The sequence below is a fragment of the Mesocricetus auratus genome, unplaced genomic scaffold (assembly GCF_017639785.1).
Source record: "Mesocricetus auratus isolate SY011 unplaced genomic scaffold, BCM_Maur_2.0 Super-Scaffold_100006, whole genome shotgun sequence".
In the NCBI taxonomy this organism is placed as follows: domain Eukaryota; kingdom Metazoa; phylum Chordata; class Mammalia; order Rodentia; family Cricetidae; genus Mesocricetus; species Mesocricetus auratus.
Window position 1 is genome coordinate 18,342,492 of NW_024429190.1, and position 13,678 is coordinate 18,356,169.

General features: G+C 49.1%; 1 protein-coding gene across 1 annotated transcript in view; it reads left to right on the forward strand.

Annotated features, from left to right (window-relative positions):
- Positions 1-308: 308 nt before the first annotated feature.
- Otop1 (otopetrin 1) overlaps positions 309-13,678 on the forward strand; it is a 29,427-nt gene continuing 16,057 nt past the window's right edge. The window contains exon 1 of the mRNA XM_005068825.3: positions 309-908. Coding sequence (XP_005068882.1) covers positions 512-908 — 397 coding nt within the window. The 5' untranslated portion in view covers positions 309-511. The remainder of the gene's footprint in view (positions 909-13,678) is intronic.

Here is a 13,678-nt window from a genome sequence, read left to right on the forward strand (position 1 = left end):
GACAGAGGCAGGGACACACAGATAAGACGGACCCATGTACTCTCGGGCCCTGCGGGTACACCTAGAATTCTGAGGGTCGGGGACACAATCCTCGACGCAGCCACGCCCTCAGCAACTCCCCGATCTGACTCCTGCGACTCCTTATGTCCCTTAGCATCCCACCCCTCCCCACCAGTCCCGGAGCCTGCGGGCGGCACCTGTTGCGGTCCCGCGTTTCCGGGGCTCCGGGGTGGGGTAGACGGGCTGGGCGCGGGTGACACAGGTAGGGCAGAGGAGGAGCGGGGCTCGAGGCGCAGCGGCAGGGGCAACGGGCTGCAGGGGACCGGAGTGCAACAGAAGCTCCGGGAGGGAGGCCGGCTACTGGGACCTGATCAAGGGCCGGGAGCACTGGGGGAGGGCAGGATCGGAGGGCACGGGTGAGCGGGGCTAGTGCCCAGAGGGCGTGGGGAAAGGACAGGAGCCAGGAGCAACAGGCAGGGCTGGAGCAGCCGCCTGGGGACCAGACAGGAAGATGCCTGGGGGCCTGGGCGAGCCCTCCTCTCCCGCAGCTCCACCAGGTTCCTTCTCTGCAGCGCCGTCGGGGATCTCTGCATGCCCGCCGCCCCCGCACCTCCTGGCCGGGGGATCTCCACCGGCCTCCAGTCCCCGTCGCAGCGCCAGCGTCCCGCAGAAGCTGGCGGAGACTCTGAGCAGCCAGTATGGGCTGAACGTGTTCGTGGCAGGGCTGCTGTTCCTGCTGGCCTGGGCGGTGCACGCGGCGGGTGTAGACAAGAGCTACCTGCTGTGCGTGCTGACGGCACTCATGCTGCTGCAGCTGCTCTGGATGCTGTGGTACGTGGGCCGCAGCTACATGCAGCGCCGCCTCATCCGCCCCAAGGACACGCATGCGGGTGCGCGCTGGCTCCGTGGTGAGTGTAGCCGGGCTGCCCTCCACGCCTCTCCTTGAGATCGAACTTCAGCTGTTTGCCTCATCTCTCCTGCCCTCCCCTTGGGTTTCCCTTCTCTACCTTTACGCTCTGCTGGAAGCTCTCTTTACTTAAAGTGTGGCGACTACCCTCCCCTTCTTGGCACTCAAGGCTTCCAAGATCTGGCTTCTGATGGCCTCTTTTCTTTGGAGCTCTCATCCTGGACCCCAGGCTGTGGAAGATTCTTAGTTCCAGTCAGTATTGAAAGCCCCAAGGTCTTGGCATGTTTTGTTTCTTGGAATGTTATTCCATCCTCACCTCCGTCCTGCTTTCCTTGCCTGGGCTAAGGCCTTCCTGAGTCTACTGTGTACCCTACGATCCCATTCGGTGTTTGTGCCCACACCTCCATCCTTGCTGTGGTCCAGACACTTCTCGTCCAGCTGCCTCTCCACCGTATTGAGGGGAGCCTGTGATCCTTGGTCCTAGAGTCACATAGACCTGGCTTGGAGGATGAGGGGAGTCCTGAGGGCCTGGTCCCCAGGGACACCCTGACCTAGTCAAAGGGGACCAGGGCCATGCAGGGCAAAGGGAGAGGGCTGGGATCCAGGGCAAAGGGAGGAGACCAGATCCAGGGCAAAGGTGGCCTCCTCCCGCTGCTTTCTCATCTTAGACTGTAATTTGCCTTAGAGTCACTTCCCAGTTTTTGCACACTTGACCTTCTCTGGCAAATGCCTTGGTTCCCTCCGAGCCCAGCCCTAGACTCAGTCTCTGCTGAGGAGGAATCTCAGGCTGGATGGGATCAGACGAGGCTCTGTGTGTGTGTGTGTGTGTGTGTGTGTGTGTGTGTGTGTGTGTGTGTTTGTGTGTGTGCTTGTGTGTGTGGAGGGGGAGGGGTGGGGGTGGGGGGAAGGTGGACGCGTCCAAGGTGTGATCTCAGGCCCCTTTCATGGAGTCCATGGGGATCACCTTTGATTAGAGACTTTCAGCGATCAGTTTATCTTGCCTTCAGTAAAACTGTACACTATCACAAACTGCCTAAATTCTCGAAGATGGAGATTTTAGGGAGTTAAGAGGTTAGTGAATTACTATGGCAGGGGTGTCAATGTCACACAGACAAGACTGGTGCTCTCACCCCAGGATGTTGACACTGTCCCTCTTCTCTCCAGAGGCATCCTTTCCTCACCTCCTCTCGTCTCCATTCTTTTTCCTTCTTCTCTTCTTCTGCCTCTCCCACACCCACCTCTTCTCTTCCCTCACTTCCTGTCCCTCTTCCTTCAACGTCTTTTTTCTCCTTTCTAGCTTCCTTCCTCTAGTTTCTCTTTCCTCTTGTTCCCCCCTCTTTCCTTCACTGTCTTTACCCCTCCCTCCATTCTTCCCTCCTTTCCTTTCTGACTGGTCCTCCTATTTCCTAAGGTTGGGAAGCCAGAGGGAGCAGCAGGGCAAGAGCCCAGACCAAGGTTCCCTTGTGGACAAGCTCGGTTTCTTTCAGACACCATGTAGAGGGGAAGTAGATTAGGCAGGTACACAGGAAGCTGTGCAGACCCTCAGGAAATGGTACCCAGGGGGAGGGGAGGGGGAGAGGGTGGGAGGAGGAGAAAAGGGGGAGCTAAATTGGACAACAGAGGGCTCATGATGTCCATATGCTCAGAGAGTCCAGGGGAGGCCAGGACTCCAAGGAATGCTGAGTGGCTGGCCTAGGGGACCATAAAGGCCAGTGTGGGATCCTGTGAGGGAGTCTGGTACCATAGAGAAAGGGGGAATCAGCATGGGTTCTGTGGGATCCCAGGTAACACCCAGGAGAACAGCACACAGTAGGGTGTGTGGACCCTCTGGAAGTTGTCCCGCAGTGATGTAGCCATTCCCATGAGGCAATGTACTGTGCAAATGCTGTTGGCCCTGGAAGACAGGGCTTGTACTCCCCACTTCTGTCTCCTTCAGCTTTCTGAGCCCTAGCTCTCACGTAGTAAGACTCACAGGTACCTCATGGGGAGGGGCAGGAAGATGTTGAGAGAAAGTAGCTCGCCATGAGCTGGCCATCTCTGTGAACTGTTGGATTCACTGGGGAGCAAAAGGACAGTTACCATACCAAGGTGCCAAGAGGAAGCACCTGTACGTTTCCTTTGGACTCTTAGCTGGAAAGACGGGTTTGTGGCAGAATCTCGGCCCTGTCTCTACAGGGGTGGTGGTTGTGGAGGGTGGGGGCAAGGAGGGTGGCAGGGTGGTGGGGATGGGTGGGGGGCTGGTGTGTCCTGAGGCTGATGCTTTGGGATGGAGCTCCCCCAAGCTCCACCCCTGGAACTTCAGGCACTGGGTTTTTTGTTTGTTTGTTTGTTTGTTTTGTTTTGTTTTTTATCGGAAGTTGTGGGGCTTGGTTTGGTCTTCAAGTTGCCTCTTAGAGCAGGAAATATTCCATTTCCTTCCGGTGAGGAAGGGAATACTTTCTTAGCAATAAAAAAATACTAACCCACTTAAATAATTGGTAATAACATTTGCTGACTGAGGGAGGAGTTCCTCTAGAAGGGATTTCTGTAGCCTAGGAGCCTGTGCCTGCTTCCCAAGCAGTCAGTGAGCATGAACAAACTTTTTACCAATTAATTACCACTTCTGGCTTTTCTTCGTTGCTAGCTTGCTCCAAATGTGATGAAGCCGTGCTTCCCTCCCCCCCCCTTGCTTTTTTGCCTGTCTCAAGACCAGAGATGCTTTGAACACAAATTCTGGAAGCAGTGATGGCTACTGTTGTACTTCTGGAGTATGTTTAGAATGCCTAACTTATTACAGCCGGTCACAGCTGTTTTGTGAATGGGGGACCACCCTGAATTTATTCTACAATTCAAATTTTCACAGTGTTTGTTTTAAACAAGGCACATCTAGACTTTTTTTCCAGACCTCTGTCAAATATGCCACCACAGGCCATCCCTGGAAATGGTCTGCATGGGGATTGAGATCAGTGTTCCTAACAGACAAGAGAGGAGAGGGGACAGATGGGAGCTGCCAGTGAAAGGCTGGTCCAGGCGTGGTCATAGGACAAGCTGCAGAGATGAAGACAGAAAACACAATGGTTCCTGCTTGGAAGGAGGCTGTCCACAGTGACACGATGGTGTGTGTGTGTGTGTGTGTGCGCGTGTGCGCGTGCGTGCGTGCGTGCGTGCGTGCGTGTGTGTGTGTGTGTGTGTGTGTGTGTGTGTGTGTGTGTGACCAGGCCATGAACAGACGGGAAGAAGAGAAAAGGCCTGGAGGGGAAGAGTCAGGGAGGGGGCAGAAGGAGAAGAGAAGAGGCAGTTGGACTGGAGGATGGCTGTCCTTGCTGTCTGTCCTGGCTGTCATCTGTTGACTTCAGGGCAGGTGCAGCAAGCTTGAGACCATACCCCAAACTGCACTTGGCATCACAGGGTGGAGGTTCATCTTAATCCTCAGTCCTGCTTTTCTGCAGGCAGAGCTCCTCCAGACACTCTTCCTTGCTTGGGCTTCCGTCCTTGTCATTGTGGTGATGAGCCCATATTACTGCCTGAGATTGTCCCTCGGATCTCCCATTTGAAACAAACAAAGCTGATAATGATTTCTTTTATTTTTTGAGTTTATAACAGAATTACCCCACGTCTCCTTTCCCTTTCCTTCCTCCAAACCCACCCATAGACTCCTCCTTGCTCTCTTTCAAATTCAGTGCCTCTTTTTCATTAACTGCTGACTTCACTGTGGACGAGTGCTTCCAGTTCCATAGCTGGAGAGCTCTTGTTGCTTTGACCCCAACAAAGCAATTTGAGATAGCGTTTACTTAGCTCAGAATCACACAGTCAGAGATTACAGTCCCCCATGATAGGGAAACCACATCATGGCCTTCAAAGAACTGGTCACACTTCACATCCACATTCAAAAGCAGCTAACAACGGATTAATACATGCAAGCCGGTTCTGAACTCTCTCTCTCTCTCTCTCTCTCTCTCTCTCTCTCTCTCTCTCTCTCTCTCTCTCTCTCTCTCTCTCATTCAGTCCATGGTCCAGCATATGAAATAGTGCTGTTCCCATTCAGACCGAGTCTTCCAAATTCAGTTAACTTAAATCCCTCACAGGCATGCCCACAGACAATCTAGACAATTCTGCATCTGAGACTTCCTTCTCAGGACATTCTGGAGTGTGTCAGGTGGGCGGGCCATCACATACCTCAGAGAGATCCCCATGTATCAGTTCCCATTTTCTTTTATCCCTCAGTCTGCTTTTTGCAACTGCAGATTTGGCTGTTCTGGGTGAATGTGTGCTCTTGTGTTGTCTTTCTTTCTTTAAGGGTTCAGTTTCCCATGTCTAGAGGGCCTTGAGATGGGATTGTTCCTGGCTGGGCTTCAGGAGGAGGCTAGCTTTCTGTTCCTGGAAATAATCCCATAGGGAGGGTCATGTGACAGAATGACAGTATAGATAACAAACGGGTGACATCCTCATTCGCCTTTTCTGTCTTTTGAGCAGGAGCATCTTCGACCCCTGCCTTGTACAATGGGGAAGGAAGCTTTGCTCTGCTTAGACTTTTGCTGGGGCATTGTTTCAAACTGACTTTTATTGAGGGGCCTAGACTGAGAGCTCTACTTGCCTGGCACTGCTGGTCCCCTGACAACGTAGAGATGCATCGACTGGCATGACCTCATTCAGAGTGGATGGAGGGGGGCAAGAAGAGGGAAGACAATGAAGGGTGTCAGACGGTGATGGATGGAAGCATGGCTCCTGGGCAAGATGGAGCCCCACTTGTCTGCCTCAGTTTCCTCATCTGTAAAATGGTTAATGGGGGCCTACCACAGGTTATTAAGAAAGAGGACAAAGGAGATAGGTGTACCCAGATAAGGTTGGGAGATGGACACATAGGGGGAAAGAGCAGTGATTCTGAGACCTGTCCTGAAGCCTTGATGAGTCTTGCTAGCTCCATCTTCCCCTCCTCTCCTCTCCCCTCCTTTCCTCTCCTCCTCACCTCTCCACTCCCACCCCATTCCATTCCACTTCTGTCTTTCTTCTCTCCTCTCTTTTCCTTTTTTAAAGACGGGGTCTCATGTGCATCCCAGGCGGCCTCAACTTTCCTATGTACAGAGGATGCCTGTGAACTCCTGATGCCCTTGCATCCAGCATCCACGCGATTACAGGAGTTCACTCCCACACCTGGTTTATGCAGTGCTGGGGATGAGCAGCAGTTCTCTGTGCATGCTAGGCAAGTGCTCTACCAACTGAGCTTCACCTCCAGCCTGCACTCATTTTCTCATAGCCCAGTGCCTAGATGCAGCTTTAGCATTCTTTGGAAAGAAGTAAGGGTCTCAAAGGCACTTGCAGGGCAGTGTTACTAGGGGGAAGAAGAAAGGACATCGAGTCCAGAAGACAGCAGGATGTGGCAGTCCTACAGTAGGACATGCTATAGGCCTTTATCTGTGATCTTGGGAGGAGCCCTGAACTTTTAATAAAAAGTCTCATCTGGAAGACCTTTCGGGCTGCTCTTCAGCTAACCTTAGCTCCTGGGTTGCTGTTCTCATGACACCTGCCCACCATCTGCCCAGCACCAGTCCCGCAGGAGATTGTATTATCCAGTCACTGTTTGTCGGGCTGAAGAGACTGTGAGTTCCTGAAGGTGCAGGCACTTCCTGAATGTTCTCTGCATGGTGTCCTGAAATCCAGCATCAGACTTAATGCGTAACAAGGCCAGATGGTGTCTGTAGAGTAATTGAATCAGGGTGATGAGTGGTTAATGGGCAGGTGGGTGATGAATGAGGCAATGTGTGGGTGAGTGGACTTGTGGGTATGTATATATGTATGTATGAGTGAGTGAACGGGCTGAAGTATGGGAGAATGTATGACTGGATGTGTGGACGAATGTCTTAATCAGTGTTCTATTGCTGTGAAGAGGCATCATGGCCACAGCAACTCTTATAAAGATAAACATTTAGTCGGGGCTACTTACATTTCAGAACTTTAGTCCATTATTGTCTTGGTGGGGGAGCACGGTGACACACAGGCAGACATGGTGCTGGAGAAGTAGCTGAGAATTCTATATCTGGAATGGCAGGCAGCAGGAAGAGAGAAAGACACTGAGCCTGCTTTGAGCATTTGAAACCCCAAAGCTCACCTCCAGTGTCACACTTACTCCAACAAGGCCACACCTCCTGATAGTGCCACTCTCTGGTGACCGAGTATTTAAATATATGAGCCTATGGGGACCATGCCTATTCAAACCACCATAGTGAGTAGATGGATGGATGGGTGGATGATGCCAGAAGCTCCAGGAAAAAGGATGAGAGCTCTAGGAGGCTGACTGCCCTTCAAATATAAGGAAGGACTTTCTAACTGAAGCAATAGCCGCGGATGGCATACCACGAGGGATAGTGGATTTCCCAGCATGCATACTGTGATGAATGGTTAACTTCCTAGCATGCATACTGTGATGAATGGTTAACTTCCTAGCATGCATTCTGTGATGGAAGGTGAGCTTCCCAGCATGCATACTGTGATGGAAGGTGAGCTTCCCAGCATGCATGTCCAGCTGGAGGCCAGATGATGGCCGTTCAGGATGCACTGGGGAATGTCCTTCCAGGGAAGACTAACTGTGGGACTGTGTATCTGAAAGAGGCTATGGTTCAATATTCTAGACTCCAAGGAGAGTTTTGGTGCTCAGAAGCAGAAATATGACTGGGTATTGCAGTTCCTGGATTACTGTCAAGTAATATAGCTACTTTTTTTTATGTGTGTGTGTGACACACACGTCTGTCACAGCATGCATGTGGCAGTCAGAGGATAACTCGCAGAAGTTGGTTTTTTCTTTCTACTGTATGGGCTTGGGAATTGAACATGGGTTGTCAGGCTTGGTGCTTTTACCTTCTGGGCCATTCAGTCATGACTAGGGTGCTTTTCAACTTGATTCCATCTCACTAATTTCCCCTTTTTGGTATAATGAAGAAAGGTTATTGACGATAACACCCCAACTATAGAACTTTCTAGGTATTCCAGAGAAATTTTATGGAATGACTCGCTGAGTCTTCTCAGCACTCCAAGGCATTGTGGGGGACATTATGATCAGTATCCCCAAATTACAGATTGGGAAACAGAGGCCCAGAGGTTACATGAATACTCAAGATTTTAATCAACAAATGGGAGAAAACAGGACTTGAAGCCAGGCAGCCTCTCTGCCACGCACCATTTTCCTTCCTCTTGGGGCATGATTGACACTTTCCAATGTTCTATAGACAGCAAAATTGTATGCTCTATTTTCAAGTGAGGCAAAGTTTTACACAGTGAGAAAATGGTGTGATTTGATTCTTCTGTAATTTCAGATATTTTCTGTCTATTTGACTGGTCTAGTTCTGAAAAGTTCTGCTCTATTTTTAATTAGTAGCAGTTACATATACAAGCAAATTGTTATCGTTGTCATTGTTGTTTGAGACAAGGTCTCACTGTGCAGTCTTAGCTGGCCTGGAACTTACTATGTAGACCACACTGGGCCCCCTACTCATGGAGATCCACCTGCCTCTGCCTCCCCAACGCTAGGGTTAAAGGTGTGTGCCACCATGCTGGGTCAAAAGTTCTAGTATTGCACCTTCGTGCACTGTTACATTTTCCTCATGCTTTATGTCCTATTGTTTGTACTGTGAAGGATTCTTTGTTCTAAATTCCATATAGTCTGGTAGTAGAATTCCCTTCCCACTTTCTGCTTGTGTCACCCGCTTCCTCTCGCCCACCCCTAACCTTCTATCACTAACCACTTAGTCATATAGAGAGCACGTTCCCTCATTTTGTTTTTAGTTCAGTTTTTCTGACCTTGCATCCTAATAAATGAGACAATTTGTTTCATTCTGGGTTCCTGTATGGTTTCCATACTTGACTCTTGCTTCTGTTTAATTTATGATTATGGTATGTTTTACATTATCCCCTCATGCGTGGCTTTTAAATTTATGTTATTTTTAACCTGTTCTTTGATAATCTTATACATGTATTCAAAGTATTTTGGATCATATCACCCTCCCCTTCCCTCTTCATGTTTGCCTCCTTTTGGGGGGGCACTTGGAATTTCTTTCTTTTTCTGCCCCACAAGTCTTGCTCGTTTTCTCTTGTCTTATAATCTAAGGCGTGCAATTCTCTTTATATTTGGAGAAAAAAATACTAATCCCTGTTCCAGCAAGTCAGTTCTGCTTCCTGCTCTGCTACCAAAGCCTTTCTTGTCTTCCTCATCTGGTCCTTCTCCAATCTATAGGTTTTGCAGACACAACTTCTCTCCTTCCAGATGTTTTACTCTGTCTTCACAGAGCAAGCTGCCTACACCACCAGGCAGTTTATCTCTAGGCATTTGAACTCAGCTTCTCATCTTCTTTTCTCACCTAGTAAATTATCTCCCTCCTTGACTACTCTCCCATCCATCAGCCCATCCTGCTGTCTGGCTACCAGTACATCTGTCAGTCTGTCCATGCCTGCCCAGTGTACTTCCAAGCTTTTACAAAGTGTGTTGGTCACCTTTGTTTTCCCTCCCCTTTGTCCCACTTTGAACTCTCTCCCAGCTACTGGTCGGTCAGACAGGTGGCCAGATCATATAGCTCCTTGCTCTCTCTTCTCTGTTCAGCTAGCTCCCCTCAGAGACTCCTTTCCCATCAGCCCCCAGTAGCAGCTTGCTCTCTGTCCCATATCACTTCCTCCCATCCTACATTCTTTTGGTTTTTTCTTTCCCACTAATGTGCAGAAGCTCCCCAAGAAGCTCTCTCCTTTCCTCTTCTACTGACTTTCATACCCCCAGTGCCCAGGACAGCGACTGACTTGTAGTTGATGTGCAAAACTTCGTTGCATGGGCTGTATGTCGTCTTTCCTCAACAACTTTCTTTTGGCCCAGTCGACGGGTGACACCTCAACTGGAAGCTGGGTCTATGGCCTCTTTTTGAGAAACTCCCACTGTCTTCTGGCCTCCCAAGCTGCACAAGGAAAGTCTAGTGCCAGCTCACCTGCTAATCTCCTGTGATATCCAAAGTTGTACAATGCTGTCCTTGTGTATTTTTGTTTCTTCATCACACTCTTTCTTTATCTTTGAGTAGGTACCCTAGTCCATTTTGTGTTGCTGTAACAAAATACCCGAGGCTGGGTACTTTCTAATGTAAATAGATTTATTTGACTCGTGATTCTGATGCTCGGAGCTTTTAAACAGGCTGGGGCTGACATTGTATCAAAGGTCCTCTTACAGTGTCATAAGAGCAGAAAGTGGGCCAGTGGCACATGGAAAGGGCTAAGCATGTGATGGCCTCCCTATAGCAACCTGCTCTCATGAGAACAAACCGGGGCTTTGAGAGGACTGTATGAATCTCTCCTAAAGACCATTTCCAATGATGTAAATACATTCCATTAAGCTCCACCTCTGAAAAAATTCATTAGTTCTTTGAGAATTTCATATAATACCGTTCGTTCATATTTTCAGATCAACTCCCTGTCTTTCGACCCAACTTTGTGTATGTTCTCCCTGCCCCCTGCCATCAAGGACAATTTGTGCTAGCTAAATATTCTTGAACGATGTCCATCAGAGACTATACTTTTAGAGAAAACTGAGCCTTCCTCCCCCAATAGTTCCTCAGCTCTGGGGTGGAACTTTGTCTTAAGTCCCACATCTACAAAAACATTTACTTATTTTGTTTTTGAGTGAGGACCTGTTGTATGCCAGGCTGGCCTTGAACTTGCTGTGTGGCCGAGGATGACCTTGAATTTCTGATTCTCCTATTTGTACCTCCATGGTGCTATGGTTACAGGCACATACCATCGCATGCAGTTTATGTGGCATGGGGATTGATCCCAGGGCTTCCTGCACAACCGACAGAGCCACATGCCCAGCCTGGTGGAGTAATACCCTCTCCCCCTTCTCCTTTTAAATGTTCTACCCCACCCATCATAACACTGAAGGCTGAACCTCCAGCACATGAACCTTGGTACACACAGACATCAACCAAACTCAGACAGGAAGAGTCCTCAGACTATATCAGTAGATGCATGAATGGATACATGGAAGGAAGGACATTGGAAGAGAGGGCCAGGGAGGGTTTCACGGCAGCACGAATGCACTGTCAATCACAGAGATACTCTAGACTACTTTGGGGCTCCAGAACAGCCTCATCTACCACATTAGAGAACTTTCTAGAGATACTGTGCCCCCACCTCAGACCTCCTGAGTCAGAAACCGGTATGGATCACAACCGTATGAGCCTCATCAGGGCTCTTTCCAAGGCATTCTAATGTATGCTCTGGTTTGTACACCACTACTGTAGACCGCCTTCACTCAGTAGGTGGAGAAATTGAGGCTAGGGTTAGGGAGATGACACGTAGGGACACACACGCACACACCTGCCTGGTGCTGGGAACACATAGCTCAGGGCTCTGCTCTTGCCACTCAACCAGGTTGCCTCACTTTGTCTTGTTACCAGAAGGCACCTTGTATTCACCAGCCACCTTGAAAGCACTGGGATTGAATCTCCACTCTCACAGAGGTTCTGATTTCACTGGGGGCGTGCCAGGACTAAGGAAATACAGCTTCTCATCATTTCTATAGGGCTCCGGGCTGGAGTGGGCTGTTGCATTGCATTTCACCAGAGGTGGCTCTGGCAGCCATGTAATGTGATCGCCCTTGCCTGACTCTCAGCCTGGTTCCCCAGTGCCCAGCACTTGTGATTCAGTTTCCTCTGTGCGTGGGAGAGGACATGTGAGTCATGCCACCGATGCCAGGAGGGGACTAGGAGCCTGGACACTACCCACAAAGTCCACTTTTCTTGCTCAGTTTTGGATTTTTCTAGCACCTTCCAAATGTGTTTTGTAATTCCTGGCCAGACTTCTTTATAGGCATGTTTTCTTTTTTCAGTCAAAATCATTAATAGTATAAAAAACAGCTTAACTCTTCCCTTACCTGGTGCCTTTTCTGATTGCTGGTAGAGACGGTCTTCCTATTGAGTTTTAAGAAACCAGCCTTCTTCTCAGTAGAGGAGTCTAAAATGGCTGATAGACACTTAAGAAAGTGCTCAACATCCCTAGCCATCCGGGAAATGCAAATCAAAACAACTCTTGAGATACCATCTTACTCCTGTCAGAATGCCTAAAATCAAAAACTCTAAGGACAGTTTATGCTGGAGAGGATGTGGAGAAAGGGAACACTCCTTCACTGCTGGTGGGAGTGCCAACTCGTACAGCCACTTTGGAAATAAGTATGGAGATTCCTCAGGAAAATGGGAATAGCAATTCCACTTTTAGGCATATACCCAAAAGATGCACATTCATACAACAAAGGCATCTGCTCCACTATGTTCATAGCAGCATTATTTATAATAGCCAGAACCTGGAAGCAACCTAGATGCCCCTCAACTGAAGAGTGGATAGAGAAAATGTGGTATATTTACACAATGGAGTACCATTCAGTGAAAAAAAAACAATGGAATCTTGAAATTTGCCAGCAAATGGATGGCACTAGAAGAAACCATCCTGAGTGAGGTAACCCAGTCACAAAAAGACAAACGTGGTATGTACTCACTCATATATGGATTTTAGACATGGATCAGGATAGTGCCAGCATACAGTCCCACTGCCAGAGAGTCTGGGAAACAGAACCTTCATCCAGCAACTGATGAAAGCAGAGACAGATACCCACAGACAAACACTGAACTGAACTCCTGGAATCCAGTGACAGAGAGGGGGAACTGATGAGCAAAGGGGTTAAGACTGGGTTGATTTAACCCACAGAAACAAGGGGGAGCTCTTTGACCCCACATTGATGGCTATGTGGAAAGCATGGGACTGACCCAGACACCCTGAAGGTGGGTGTCAGTGAGGAGGCCTAGGTAATCTATGGGGCCTTGGGTAGTATTTATCCCTGCCATACAAATGGACTCTGGCTGCCCATCCCACAATGAGGGATGCTCTCTCAGCCTGGACTCTTGGGGAAAGGCCTAGGTCCTGCCCTGGATGAAATGACAGACTCTGGAGATCCTCCATGGAGGGCCTCACCCTCCCTGGGGATCGGAGTGGAGATTGGATGGGGACTGGGGGGCCTGGTGGGGGTGCGGGGGAGGATAGGAGGGAGAGGGATCTGGGATTGACATGTGAAGCAGGCTTGTTTCTAACTTAAATAAAAAGAAAAGGAATAAAAAGAAATCAGCTTTCTAGTGTGTGTGTGTGTGTGTGTGTGTGTGTGTGTGTGTACCTGTGCATAGGAGTTTGTGCCTATGTAGAAGCACATATGCGATCAGAGGATGCCTTCAGTGTCGCCCCTCAGGTACCATCCTCTGGATTGAGATATGTCTTTCACTACTAGCCTACTACTTCACTAGATAGGTGAGGCTATCTGACCAGCGAGCTCCAGGAATCTTGCTATCTGAATCTGCCATCTCTCTGACTATGGGATTACAGGTACACATGGCCATACCAAGGTTTTATGTGTGTACTGGGGATCTGAATTCAGGTCCTCACGATTGCAAGGAAAATGCTTCAAAATGGAGTCAGCTACTCAACCCTAGTTGTTTGTTTATTGATAGCACCTATCTGAGGGGCTGGAGAGAGGAGTCTCAGGGGTTAGGGATACTTACTATTCTTGCAGAGGACCAGGATTTAGTTCCCAGGACACCACAACCATCTGTATCTCCAGTTCCAGGGGATCTGATGCCTTCTTCTGGCTGCTACAGGCACTGAAAACATACGGTGAACATTCTCACACCCAGGAACACATAGACACATAAAATTATTAAATAAATCTTTAACAAAAATGGCACCAATCTTAGCAGGGATGACTTGTTGACTCTGTGGTGGTTTGAA